This window comes from Scyliorhinus torazame, chromosome 1 (assembly GCF_047496885.1).
Source record: "Scyliorhinus torazame isolate Kashiwa2021f chromosome 1, sScyTor2.1, whole genome shotgun sequence".
NCBI lineage: Eukaryota > Metazoa > Chordata > Chondrichthyes > Carcharhiniformes > Scyliorhinidae > Scyliorhinus > Scyliorhinus torazame.
This window is the reverse complement of record NC_092707.1, coordinates 65,744,142-65,759,092: the sequence shown is the minus strand read 5'-3', so window position 1 is coordinate 65,759,092 and position 14,951 is coordinate 65,744,142. Positions and strand designations below refer to the sequence as shown.

The 14,951-nt window shown below is 41.3% G+C and overlaps 1 protein-coding gene across 12 annotated transcripts in view; it reads left to right on the top strand.

Annotated features, from left to right (window-relative positions):
- Positions 1-14,951, top strand: part of mtmr3 (myotubularin related protein 3) — a 190,454-nt gene that overhangs the window by 144,586 nt on the left and 30,917 nt on the right. For 9 of the 12 annotated variants that reach the window (XM_072495930.1, XM_072495997.1, XM_072495980.1 and 6 more), the window contains 8 exons: positions 985-1,184; positions 1,352-1,483; positions 4,987-5,098; positions 5,421-5,619; positions 7,262-7,447; positions 7,571-7,741; positions 8,840-8,985; positions 12,728-14,204. In XM_072495930.1, the coding sequence (XP_072352031.1) occupies positions 985-1,184; positions 1,352-1,483; positions 4,987-5,098; positions 5,421-5,619; positions 7,262-7,447; positions 7,571-7,741; positions 8,840-8,985; positions 12,728-14,204 (2,623 nt within the window). The remainder of the gene's footprint in view (positions 1-984; positions 1,185-1,351; positions 1,484-4,986; positions 5,099-5,420; positions 5,620-7,261; positions 7,448-7,570; positions 7,742-8,839; positions 8,986-12,727; positions 14,205-14,951) is intronic. The other 3 variants (XM_072496012.1, XM_072495960.1, XM_072495935.1) reach the window with 1 other exon arrangement.

The window sequence follows — 14,951 nt, the reverse complement described above, 5'->3', positions numbered from 1 at the left end:
AGCACATCACACTTTATGAATTACTTTTGATCTGCAGTGACAATTTATGTAGGCAAACCTGGCAAAAAATGTCCTCACTGTTAAGATCCCAGTAAGAAGTAATAAACCTCACCTGTTGTTAAGATTATTCTTTCTATCATTTTATTTTCCTCACAGCCCCCATTTAATATCAACAGCAATCAATTTCTACCAATGGCACTCATGACTCTGCTGCACAGAGTTATGAGGACAGTTCTGTGATGATGCCCTCTTACACTTCAGCAGTCTCCTCACAGCAGAGCCACCAAGATTCGAAATGCAGTGAAATGACATAACGTGGGCACAAATGCACATCCCAGCACACTTTGCAATCATTCATTATACCCATTTTTTTTTTTATTTTTTTAGAAAAACCAGGATTTTATCCTTTTGCATGGATGTTTCCAGGACCGGTAACATTCTTGGATTTGTTAAGCAGACATCTTGTTCTTGGATCTATCCTATTGATATTCTGAAACTGGTTTCTGCATGACCTCTCGTATTTTTCATTTCATTTCCCCCCCCCCAACGAACATATAGGTCATTTTTCTTTTATTATTATAAATTTAGAGTCCCCAATTCTTTTTTTTCAAATTAAGGGGCAATTTAGTGTGACCAATCTAACTAACTTACACATCTTTAGGTTGTGGGGGTGAAACCCACGCAGACACGGGGGAAAATGTGCAAACTCCATGCAGACAGTGACCAGGGGCCGGGATTGAACCCGGGACCTCAGCGCAGTAGGCAGCAGTGCTAAACACTGCGCCGCCCCTCAGATAGGTAAATAAACAAAATGAAATACAGAACTGTGTTCAATTCTTTCCCCACTGAGTTATGGCTGTGATCTAGAACATTGTGTAGCATACACAATCTATTAGTCTTTAATGGTCAAACTCCCAGATCTAGTTACCAAATCGAGCATTACCATTAATTAAAAACTTGTTTACTTTCTTTCTGCTATTTCAGGCACCAGGGCAACGGAGCAGTGATTGCCCGTTGTGGTCAACCAGAAGTCAGTTGGTGGGGATGGAGGAATGCAGATGATGAGCACCTAATACAGTCTGTTGCAAAAGCTTGTGCCATGGACAGCAGTCCCACCAAACATGTTAATGGCAACTGTATACGAGATTTTTCTAATGGTAGTGACCTGTCTGATGGAGAATTTGGTAAGAGTTGTAATGGTTTGTTTTTGCATATTAATTAGCAGCTGGAATATATTTTGTGTTTCTGGTTAATGTCATATTGCTCTAGTTGTGCTTTTACTGATGTGATTTCTTTTGTTCATACTTTGTATCACTACTATGCACTAGGCTTAATTGTCTTTTCATTTTAGATTCTTCAATGACTAATCCAGTTGGAGTAGAAAATTTGTGCAGTACACCACATAAGCTTTTAATATTGGATGCTAGATCATATGCAGCAGCTGTGGCTAACAGGGCTAAGGGTGGTGGGTGTGAATGCCCTGGTGAGTATCAGCATGAAAATGTAAATAATAATGCTGGATAGAGTATTTGAAACTGATTCAACTTTTATTTCAAGATTTATAGAAATGGTCATTGCACAAGCCTTTAGGGGGCTAGTAATGGTAGATTTTTGGATCAAAATGTTGTCTATTGATGCCCAAATGCAATGAATGTTCTACTTTATCTCTCCTACCATGAGTACTTTTTATATGTCAGTATTTCACAGGAATTATTTCTGCAGGTATTTATTATAGGCAGGTAACTCGCTACCTGATTCCCCAAAGCCTGTTCACATCTACAAGGCACAAGTCAGGAGTGTGATGGAATACATTTGCCTAGATGAGTGCAGCTCCAACAACACTCAAGAAGCTCTGCACCATCCAGGACAAAGTAGCCCGCTTGAACCCCCCCCCGCCCCACACACCCCCAAATAGCAGTGTGAGTGTACTTACAGCTCAGTGCAGAGTCTCAAGGACAACTAGGGATGGGCATTAATGCTGGTCTAACCAGTGACGCCCAAACCCCCCAAATGAATGTAAAAAAACTACTTTCCCTCTGAAAGCCGATCTCCATGACATTGTTAATCACATGGCTCTTGCACTCAGTTAGAAATGCAAATTAGCTAGCCTCTATATCACCTCCTCCATTCTATCTTACAATTAAATGGAAATTACCTGGAAAATTGCTTGATGTTACTTTTTTTTTCCAATTAAGGGGCAATTTAGCGTAGCCAATCCACTTGCCCTGCGCATCTTTGGGTTGTGGGGGCGAAACCCACGCAAACACTGGGAGAATGTGCAAACTCCACACGGACAGTGATCCAGGGTCAGGATTAAACCAGAGTCCTCCGTGCTGTGAGGCAGCAGTGTTAATCACTGTGCTACCGTGCCTCCCTTTACTTAGTGTTGCTGGAGGATGATAAATGGGCATGTGGTCATACTCCTAAAATTCAGATAGAGACTGTTCTCCAGGCATTCTGCAGAGTGATCAAGATCTACAATGGGCTTCTGGAAAGAATAGTGGAAGAAAAATCCCTAGAATTATTTTGAAAACCATTTAGATGATTCACACTGGATGGATGAAGTAAGATGAGTCTGTAATTATTATCTTGCGATCTTCATAGGAAAATCTATCTACCATGTTGGACTGGCGGGGGGGGGGGGGGGTTCATAAGGTGCAGTAAAGTAGAGGCCCCAGAATTGAATATGGGGAAGAGTGAGTTTGTGGTGCATCCGGGGGAGCAGAGCAGGGGAATAGATGACTTACCGCTGAGGAAGGTGACAAGAGATTTCCGGTACTTAGGGATTCAGATAGCCAGGAGTTGGGGAACCTTACATAGGCTTAATTTAACAAGATTGGTGGGACAGATGGAGGAGGATTTTAAGAGATGGGACATGGTGCCCCTGTCACTGGTGGGTAGGGTGCAGGCGGTCAAAATGGTAGTCCTCTCGAGATTCCTTTTTGTGTTTCAGTGCCTTCCGGTGATGGTCACAAAGGCTTTTTTCAAGAGAATTGAGAAAAGTGTCATGAGTTTTGTGTGGGCCGGGAAGACCCCGAGAGTGAGGAGGGGGTTCTTGCAGCGTAGCAGGGATAGGGCGGGGCTGGCACTACCGAGCCTAAGTGAATACTACTGGGCCGCCAATATCTCAATGATGTGTAAGTGGATGGGAGAAGTGGAAGGAGCGACGTGGAAGAGATTGGAGATGGCGTCCTGCAAAGGAACCAGCCTACAAGCAATGGTGACGGCGCCGTTGCCGTTCTCCCCGAAGAAATACACCACAAGTCCAGTGGTGGTGGCAACACTAAAAATTTGGGGGCAGTGGAGACGACATAGGGGAAGGACGGGAGCCTCGGTGCGGTCCCCGATAAGAAATAACCATAGGTTTGTCCCGGGGAGAATGGATGGGGGATTTGGAGCATGGCAGAGAGCTGGGGTTGTGCAACTGAGAGATCTGTTCGTAGACGGGACGTTTGCGAGTCTGGGAGCGCTGACGGAAAAATATGGGTTGCCCCAAGGGAATGAATTTCGATACATGCAACTGAGGGCTTTTGCGAGGCAGCAGGTGAGGGAATTCCCGCAGCTCCCGATGCAGGAGATTCAAGATAGAGTGATCTCAGGGACATGGGTGGGGGATGGTAGGGTGTCGGATATATACAGGGAAATGAGGGACGAGGGGAAGATCATGGTGGATGAGCTGAAGGGGAAATGGGAAGAAGAGCTGGGGGAAGAGATTGAGGAGGGGCTGTGGGCTGATGCCCTACGTAGGGTAAACTCGCCGTCCTCGTGCGCCAGGCTAAGCCTGATACAATTCAAGGTTTTACACAGGGCGCATATGACCGGAGCAAGGCTCAGTAAATTTTTCGGGGTAGAGGATAGGTGTGGGAGATGCTCAAGAAGCCCAGCAAACCACACCCACATGTTTTGGTCATGTCCGGCACTGCAGGGGTTCTGGGTGGGGGTGGCAAAGGTGCTTTCGAAGGTGGTGGGGGTCCGGGTCGAGCCAGGCTGGGGGTTGGCTATATTCGGGGTTGCAGAAGAGCCGGGAGTGCAGGAGGCGAAAGAGGCTGATGTCTTGGCCTTTGCGTCCCTAGTAGCTCGGCGAAGGATATTGCTTATGTGGAAAGAAGCCAAACCCCTGGGCGTGGAGACCTGGATAAATGACATGGCAGGGTTTATAAAACTAGAACGGATAAAGTTTGCACTAAAGGGTTCGGCTCAAGGGTTCACCAGGCGGTGGCAACCGTTCATTGACTACCTCGTAGAACGATAAAGGAAATGGGAAGGTAACAGCAGCAACCCGGGGGAGGGGAGCCCGGGCGGGTCGCCCGGGCGGGTCCTCCGGGGTGTTTTTGTATAGATATTTGTATTAGGCTATGTATATTGGATTGTTTGATTTTATTTTTGGAGAGTTATTATTTCTGATATGGCAGTTGCCATTTAGTTTTTATATATATATATATATATATATATAATATATATTATTTATTTACTTGTTAAAAACGGCCACTGTTATTTATACTGTTTTATTGTTGTAAAAAGGAAAACCTTTGTATTGTTTTGTATGGCCAAAAAATTTGAATAAAATATATATATTTTTTTAAAGTCGAGGCCCCAGCTTGAGCTACATAATGTATTTGTACATTTGCTTAGATGAGCATTCAAAACAAGTATACTTGTGTGCCCATGAAGAACATCATGTTCGAAGTATTGTGCAGGAAGATAACTGCACTAAAATCTAAGGGAAGTGTTTGCTGTCTGTAAGACAGTACAAATACATCTGTTGTACTTGGGTTTGCACTTTTCCTCAGTTCTGATTGCACTTGGATATACTTAAGTTTCTTTTTATTGTGGACTGGCAAGTGCAGAAACAGGAAATCCTAGAATATGGTTAAGAAATTATTAAAATTAGGTGGGACAGAATACGACCATTCTTCGTTATGTGTTGAAAAAGGTTTTTATCATTTTTTCATATGTAACTTTTCCCAAATGTTTTTTCTCTTTCAGAATATTACCCCAACTGCGAAGTAGTGTTCATGGGTATGGCAAACATTCACTCTATTCGGAAGAGTTTTCAGTCATTGAGGTTTCTTTGCACACAGATGCCAGATCCTGCCAAGTAAGTTTTAAACCTTTTCTTCACTCAAAAGTTTTTAAAATTTAATAATTTTATTTTTGCCTATAATGTTGGAATTATATGGAAAGTGAATGTAATTTATGTTTTTGGCAATATAACTAATGATTTTCCTTTAAATCATCTTTAATCATGCTGTAAATTTATTTTTTGGAAAATTATAGTCAAAACAGCAGTATTTTAAATGCAAAAGAGACCACAGAGGTGTGTGGAAAATTTAAATCTCTAATAGCAATGTTAACTGCCTTATTCATTTGAAAAAAGGGACACATAAATTAATGTAAAATATTTTTTTCTGATTGTTCAGCAGTTGGTTATCAGCTTTAGAAGGTACCAAATGGCTTCAGCATCTATCTACGCTTTTAAAAGCAGCGCTACTTGTAATTAATGCAGTCGACCGTGACCAGCGGCCTGTTTTAGTACACTGTTCTGATGGCTGGGACCGAACACCACAAATAGTGGCTTTATCAAAATTATTGCTTGATCCTTACTACAGAACCGTAGAGGTGGGTGTCTGTTTAGTTTTAGAGCTACTTAAATGTGCTAAAGGGTTACATTAGCAGTTAATTTTTATTTATTAACTTTTATTCATTTGTGGGTTGTGCGTGTCACTGGTTAGGCCAGCGTTTATTGTCCATCCCTAGTTGCCCTTCAGAAGCTGGTTGTGAATTACCTCCTTGAACCGCTGCAGTCCCTGAGGTGTAGGTACACCGACAGTGCTATTAGGGAGAGAGTTCTGGGATCTTGACCCAGCGACAGTGAAGGAAAGGGTATTTCCAAGTCGGGGTAGTGAGTGACGTGGAGGGGAACCTCCAGGTGATGAGGCCCCAGGTATCTGATGCTCTTGGCCTTCTAGATAGTCGTGGCCATGGGTTGGAAGGTGTTGCCTAAGTTACCTTGCTGAGTTCCTGCAGTGCATCTTGTAGATGGTATACACGGCTGCCACTGTTCATCGATGGGATTGAATATTTGTGGACGGGACAGCAATTAAGCAGGCTCCTTTGTACTGGATGGTATTGAGCTTCTTGAGTGTTGTTGGAGCTGCACTCATCCAGGCATCGAGAAGAGTATTCCGTTGCACTCCTGACTTGTGCCTTGTAGATAGCCAACAGGCCTTGGGGGATCAGTGGGTGAGTCACTCGCCATAGGGTTCCTAACCTTTGACCTGCTCTGGTAGCCACCGTATTCATATGGCTAGTCCAGATCTGTTTCTGATCAATGGTAAGCCCCAGGATGTTGCTTGTGGGGGATTCCGCGATGGTAATGCATTGAATGTCAAAGGGCGATGGTTAGATCCTCTGTTCGAATTGAATCTAGAACCTTGCAGTGCAGAAGGAGGCCATTCAGCTCATCCGAGTCTGCACCGACCATTCGAAAGACACAGGCCCAATCCTCGCCCTATCCCTGTAACTCCATCCAACCTTCGAGCACTTATGGGCAATTTAGCATAGCCAATCCACCTAACCTGCACATCTTTGGACTGTGGGAGGAAACTCATGCAGACAAGGAAAGAATGTGCAAACTCCATACAGACAGTTATAGTAGTCCTGTTTTGCAGCTTCACTAGATTGACACCTCATTTTTAGGTATGTCTGGTGTTGCTCCTGCCATGCTTTCCTGCACTCTTCATTGAACCAGGCTTGATCTCTTGGCTTGGTGGTAATGGGAGAGTAGGGGATATGCCAGGCAATGAGGTTACAAATTGTGGTTGAGTACAATTCTGCTGATGCCCTCCTGGATGTCCAGAAACACTGCCAATCAAAGGAGTTAAAGTTTGAAAATATTACAAATATTGCAAAGCACATACATTTCTATAAAATGATCAAATACCCATTGAAATTCCAAATGGCCTTTTAAAATAATTTGTTGTTCAGGCATGCAAAAATATGTGAAAGCATTTGGCATACTCTGATTATTCAAGTGATAAACTCACATTACCAGATGAGCCAGACGAGTAACTTGTTTTGAGGCCTTATTATTACATATGTATCCAAAAACAAAAAAACTAACCTATATGTAGTATTTGTTCATGTTCCAAAATCAGAGCAATTGTAAATATTTAAATCTTACTGGATACCCATCAATATCACTATTTTTGAAATGCACTTGTCACGCCAGTTTTAATGCAAACAGCTACATATTTTACAGGGTTTTCAGGTACTTGTGGAAACAGAATGGCTGGATTTTGGTCATAAATTTGCTGATCGCTGTGGCCATGGTGAAAACTCAGATGATCTTAATGAACGCTGTCCTGTGTTTCTTCAATGGCTGGATTGTGTCCATCAGTTACAGAGGCAGTTCCCTTGCTCGTTTGAGTTTAATGAAGCATTCCTTGTAAGTCTTTTGTTTAGTACTTTCCCTCTGGAGTAGGCTACTAAAATTGAACGTGGATTTTGGGAATAGTTTAACAAAATTGAGCGTAAATGGCTTTAATTCATTCCTATTTGTTTATTCCAGGCTAAATTGGTGCAGCATACATATTCTTGCCTTTTTGGAACATTCCTGTGCAACAGTGCAAAGGAGCGTGAAGAGAAACATACTCAGGAAAGAACCTGCTCTGTTTGGTCCCTATTGAGGCCTGCTAACAAAGCCTTTAAAAATCTCCTGTACACCTCTCAATCTGAAACTGTACGTTTGCTTACATCCATTTCTATAAGATAATTGTGATCGATAAACATTTGATTTCTTTGCTTTTATAATTATTTTGAGATATTTTAATTCAATGTAAAATTATCTCTTCTGACAACAAAAAGATTATTCAGCATTTACTCAGTAAACGACAGTAGCATATGGCTGCGTAGAAAGTCAATTTTGTTTGCTTTTGCTTTGTCATTACATAAACATCCAAATTAGCAAATTGCCAGTCACAGAAACTGAAATTGATGCTGTATGCTTTAGAATATTTTGGGGAATTTTTTGTCAGTTATTTTTCAAGCCATTATTTTATGTCAGTGGAGTGGAGGCTTCTAATTAATTTCATTCACCAAATTTATATTAAGGGACCATTTAGAAATAATGGGAATATAAATGAAATAGATGAAGAAATCCAATTGTAAGGACACCAGCAGAAAGTTGAATTTCTGGTCACAAGAAATTAAAAGATTACATCAAATTGCAGTACTGTCCACTTTTAATGAAATAAATGTAGGGTAAATCCGGTTATGCTAGATATAGTCTGTGAGATGGGATTGCTGGATACTTGAGTACACATTGTATAGAATCTTTGAGAGCATTAACTTTACATTGTTTAGTACTTAGAAATGACATGGGATAACCAGAATTATTACTTGTACTCCAGTAACAATGATACTTAACCAAAGATTACAATTTTCAATTAGTATGCTGACCTTTCATGTTCCCGACCTGAAACAGTAACTCTGTTTCTCTCCTCACAGATGCTGCTTGATCTGCAGAGTATTTATAACATTTTCTGTTTTTATTTCATATTCCAAGCATCTGCAGTATTTTAGTTTTGTGACACAATTTTCATTCTTGGGATGAAGAATGATCGCATTTCACAAAGATCTTGTGCACCTTTTATTATTTGTTTTTGGTTAATACTTGATGCTTAATATTAAAGAAAGCAATACCATTTTTGTACAATGTTAAAATTCGATTTTGTTTAACACATATACGCATCTTAAAGGAAAAGAAAAGAAAATGTCTTCACAGATCAACCTTTGTGAGTTGCATATCCTAATGAAACCACTTCAATATCTAAACTAGGTACTGCATCCAGTGTGCCATGTAAGGAATTTGATGCTTTGGAGTGCAGTCTACATCCCCAATTCATCTCCCTCAACTCCTGCTGATGGCCATTGTGCACCTTATCCAGTTCCAAGATCCATCCCTGAAGAGCAGCCATTGGGAAGGTAAACTTCAAGCTGAGAATCTGCTCATGTGAAGTAAGATCATTACAACTTGCATTATGAACAAGCAGGGATTTTTGATAATGTGAGACAAATCAATCACTAATCTACTGATCTGTGTATATGAGCATGGGATATGGCCTTATCTCACATAGATTTAGCACCGCAATTAAATTGGCAAGATCAGAACAGAAGAATTAGGAGTCGGAGAAGACCACACTGCACCCTCTCCGCTATTCTGTATGATCATGGCTGATGTTGGACTTCAATTCCACTTTCTCCCTTGATTCCACGAGAAATCAAAAATCTGTCTATCTCAGCCTTGAATATATTCAATGGTGGCACACCCACAGCCCTCGGGTTGAGAATTCCAAAGATTCACAACCCTTTAAGTGAAGAAATTACTCTTCAGCTCAGCCCTAAATGATCAGCACCTTACCCTGAAACTGTGTCCCCTTGTCTAGATTCCCTAGCCAGGGGAAAGATTCTACTAAATGCCAGAGAAAGGGAAACCTCTGTAGTAAATTTCAGTCCTTTGTTAACTGTTGTCTTCACAATGATTTCTTGTTCACTGAAACTTTTAAAAGTCATATGGCCATCCAACTTTTCTTCAAAAGCTCACTTGCTATTTTAAATTTGGAAATGCAGACACATGTTAAAGTATATTTAGTGGTGGCATGCATTTCAACATTTTAATTGATTTTAAAATGTAGCAACTGGAGCAGGTTGTGCAGCTGCTGAAGCTTGTTCTGCCATTCAATTTGATCATGGCTAATCTATATCTTAGCTCTATCTAGCTCCGTTGGTTCCATAGCCCTAAAAAGCCTTGTATGACAGAGAATATGAATTTTAACTTTGGAGAGAAAGTTCCAGCTTTGCACTACCATTTTTGTGAAGAGCAGCTTTCTGGCGTTGCCCCTAAATGCCATAACTCTAGTATTATGCACCCTTGTTCTGGACACCTTCCATCAAAGGAAATAATTCTTTCTATCTACCCTCTAAAATCCTTAATTATTTTAAGCATCTCAATTAGGCCACCCCTTAATCTTCTATATTCGAGGGAGTATAAATCTGATCTATGCAATTTTCCTTTATAATTTTAACCTTTTGAACCCTGGTATAATTCTGATGAATCTGCATTGCACCCTCTAAAAGATCAGTTTATCCTTCCTGATGTACAGTGCACGGATCGGAATATGGTGCCCCAGATGAGATCTAAACTGAGCTCTGTTTAAAAACGTAACTTCAGTCCTTTTGTATCCTAGTCCTCTTGAAATAAGGATCAATATTTCATTAGCCTTCTTAATTATTTTGTTTACCGGTTCACTAGCTCTTGATAATTTCTGTACATGGTCATCCAAATTTCACTGCTTCTCCACAGTTCCTCTCTTATTACCATTGAGAAAATACTCTAATCAATCTTTTTGGCTAAAAGTAAATGACCTCACACTTTGCTACATTGAACTCCATTAGACACAGTTTTGACCCTTCATTTATTATGTCATATGTCCCTTTGCAACTTTTTTCTCTGCTGACTGTGCCACCTAGCTTGGTGTCATCATAGAAAAATGATTCTTAATTAGCAGGAAATTTAAATAAATAATTGCAATTTACCAAATAGTTTTCATAATTCACTTGCATATCCTCTTAAATAAGCCATTTAATGTTGAAACTGCTACCTTCTGTTAAATGTTTGTTTTCAGTTGACTGCTTGCATCTGGCTGCTAAACGAGACCAAACACATTGGGCCAGAACATCCGATCTCCGGAGGGTCGTACCCAGGTGCTACCCCAGAAGATGCTCTGGGGGGGACACACAGACATATTGACTCCCATCTTATCTTTTCCTCCCCCTCGGTCAATTACCCTGACTGGAACCCAGCCTATACTCCGACTTAAATCGGAGATTTTGGATGGATCTGACTCTCTTTGCAGATTATTCCCCCTCCCCACCCAAAGCTGCTGCCCTGCCCTTTTCTCACCCGGCCTGAGTCGGAAGGTCAGGCGAGAAATGTGCAGCTCTCAACTAAGGTAAGCGAAAAGGAGCAGACTGTCAATCTGACTGTGATTCCACTCCTTGGAAGTCCTGGCCCTAAGAATTTGTTTGAGCATTGACCTTAAAACAAAACAGAATGTATTTGGGAAAGAAGGTGAGGTTAGAAACCTGTTTTGTTGCATCTGAAAGAAACCAGCAAGTCTACGTTTTCTTAGAAAAAGATTGCTGCTTAAAATTCAGCTTAGATAATGAAGGATTTTTTCCTCCTGTTTAACAGTGTAGATTTTAAATTTAATGAATTTGAAAACATATACATAAAATTTACAGCGCAGAAGGAGGCCATTCGGCCCATCGGGTCTGCACTGGCTCTTGGAAAGAGCACCCTACCCAAGTCCACACCTCCACCCTATCCCCATAACCCAGTAACCCCACCCAGCACTAAGGGCAATTTTGCACACTAAGGGCAATTTAGCACGGCCAATCCACCTAACCTGCACATCTTTGGACTGTGGGAGGAAACCGGAGCACCCGGAGGAAACCCACGCAGACACGGGGAGAACGTGCAAACTCCGCACAGACAGTGACCCAGCGGGGAATCAAACCTGGGACCCTGGAGCTGTGAAGCAATTGTGCTAACCACCATGCTACCGTGCTGCCCTACCGTGGGCAGCACGGTAACATTCTGGATAGCACAATTGCTTCACAGCTCCAGAGTCCCAGGTTCGATTCCGGCTTGGGTCACTGTCTGTGCGGAGTCTGCACATCCTCTCCGTGTGTGCGTGGGTTTCCTCCGGGTGCTCCGGTTTCCTCCCACAGTCCAAAGTTGTGCAGGTTAGGTGGATTGGCCATGATAAATTGCCCTTAGTGTTGGGTGGGGTTACTGGGTTATGGGGATAGGGTGGAGGTGTTGACCTTGGGTAGGGAGCTCTTTCCAAGAGCCGGTGCAGACTCGATGGGCCGAATGGCCTCCTTCTGCTCTGTAAATTCTATGAAAAAAAACTGCAAAGACTCCCCAGTAGCTCACAGCATGAAACTGTCCAACCTCTAGTTTAATGCTGATGCATTTCTTAACAGAAAGTCAATGTTTCTTTGCACTGGATGTGCTCTTCAAAGGGCACATAGCTATTATTGTGCGAATAATTGTGCCGACTCTTTAAAAGTACAAAAATATGGCCCATTTTACTTTCCCATTTGTGAAAGAAAAATGGTTGGTTCTATCAACTGAACATAACAAAATCCTAATTCTGTATCCTAGATGCATCAAATAGCCCACCTAATATTGCGACTGATGAATTGTATTAAGTTTATAGAGGGGAAATAACTTATTTTGAATTTTTTCTCGAATTATGTGAATAATTTACTTAGCAACTATTTGAACAAACAAAACCGAGCCATGTTTATTTCAGGTTTTTCATAAGGATCAATTGAATATTCGCATATCTCTTTGCGACAAAAATAAATGATATATAGCTTGTGGGGCACCACTCCACATCAAGCATGGGCATGGCAAGGAGACAGGCCTCCATGAACTTTGTCAGCCAGTATGGGGATTGAATCTGTGCTGTTGGCATAATTCTGCAACATTGTCTAGCCAGCTGAGCTAACCGACCCTGTTCCTTTTTAATAGCCACTTTCCTTCTTGAATATTAATAGCTCTTTCATTTTGGAGTCACAGTTGTGTAGATGGAGAAACTAGGAGAAATAATATATTAAACAGTTAATTAATAAATTTATATCTTTGTTACCAAAGGTTACCAAAGACTAGATCATTTGACAACTTGACAACAGTTTGCGATAATCCTGGACCTACAGCAAATAGACGCTCCAGTGATCCAAGCCTAAATGAGAAATGGCAGGAACATCGCAAGTCATTGGAACTTAACAGTGTTGGAATAGGGGGAATGATGGATGGGAATGGACTAGATGATTCCTTTAACAGTGAAGCATTGGCATTGGGAAAACTAGGAAAGAACCCCTTAGGAGCTGAACTTTCTGTAGCTGCTGGTGTTGGGGAAGGTCAAATGGAGAATATTTTACAAGAAGCCTCTAAAGAAGATAGCGGGTTAGAGGAACAGTCGAAGGATGCAACTGTAACAGAATTAAAACGAGTTGTAAATGTTTTAAGTTGTGAAAATGAGCTTGACAGTGCCCTGAATAATCAATTGGTGACTTTTATCACAGACTCTTCAGAAACATTGGCAATTAATGAAATAAAAGGTACTGAGCCTATTTCTGGGCGTAATACAAGTTCAGAAGAAGAGACCCAGGATGGGTTCTTGGAGCCTATTAATCAGATTCGAATGTTACCTGGTATTGATGTTGGGTTCAGAAAGGTCGCAACTGATAATCCATCAAGTTATACAAAACCATATACTACAGCAGAAGATGTTATTGATCCATATATTGAACCAGAAAATCAATATACTACAACACAACCTTGCTTACCACATTTAACCACTCCAGACAAGCTAGAAGAAAAGATTTCTACTTTGGAAAGTTCTACTGAAACTTTAACAGAAGATGGAGCAAAGCAGGAAGTGCCACAAAACTATTCTAATAATCTTATTTTGAATACCAGGGACAATCTTACCATGGTACCTGCTGTTGACTCTGAAAATAGTTTTTCTCAGTTTATACCTGAAAACCAGGATATGGTAGTGAAACCGAGATCTGCAACTGATCTACATAGGACTTCAGATAAAAGCATTCAGAGTACGCAGTCTCCTCCTTGTGCCTTGTCATTAAGTGAATGTAAAGATGGATTTGTTCCTAATGGAGAAGCCAGTAGTGAAAATACAGCAACGGATAAAGCAGCAGACTTTGGAAGTGGTACTCAAAGAAATGTCACAGCTAATGGACTGTGTATAAACGGAGAGGAGTTGAGGGGAAAAGTGGTGTTAAGTAGACAGGTTTCAGCAGCTAGTTGCAGCTCTTTGCAATTTCCATCTGGCCATTTTAGAAACCCCCAATCTAAGTGGCCACATTACTACTCTGGAAAACAGCAGCCGGTGGCAAGCCCAGATCAACCAACACGAAGCCATTTGGATGACGATGGGCTGGCCACATACAATGATATTATTCAACAGCGACTTCGTCAGATAGAGGCAGGGCATCAACAAGAAGTAGAAACTTTGAAAAAACAGGTACAAGAACTGTGGAGCAGGCTGGAATGCCAGCATTTTAGCAATTCATCTCTGCGTTTTAATGGAGATTTTAGTGATGAAGTGGTAAGTATAGGAAATTTCTCTTTTACATTCTGAATGTTGACTGTACAGTTTTTTTGTGTACAATTTCCATTTCATTTGTAATTAAACTGTCAGATCTTTGGTTTTCAATTTAATCAGATAGTTTAGGTTCAATGTTAATGGTTTGTTCGTAACTATTCTACCTCAGACATTTATTCTCAATATGATTCTGAAAGAGTGTTGTGCAGCTGTATTGTCAACCATGGCAATGTCTGGATTATAGTTTATTGAGAGTCTTCATGCTTTAGTTTGTTCTCGATGACTCATCTGTTGGTACACAAAGGATATCGTTCTCAGTCTTTCTATATTCATTTGCTTTCATTCTTGTATATTTGTTTGTAGTCGGAGCATCTTCATTAATGGATTTTCTTCCCATCCAACCCTGCACGTTTCCTCCACAGTCCCCCAAGGATTACTCTTGGTGGTCCTGACCATTTCCATCTAAGTGCTTTCCTTGGCAGCAATGTCCATAGAACTGGGTGGGTTTCTACATGTATGCGACTGGCACACAACTCGATCTTTCGACCTGTTCACTGCCTCTATCTTATCCGATTGCTTGTCAACATCCAGTCTTTGAGTGACAATTTTCTCCAGTTCAACATCAAGACCAGAATTCGCTCCTTGTCACTGAATCCATCCCTTGTCCTGGACACTTTTGCTAAACGAGACCTCAACCTCCATGACTGCCTGTTCTCACCTCTGAAATATTGCACTACCACCTCTACCTCA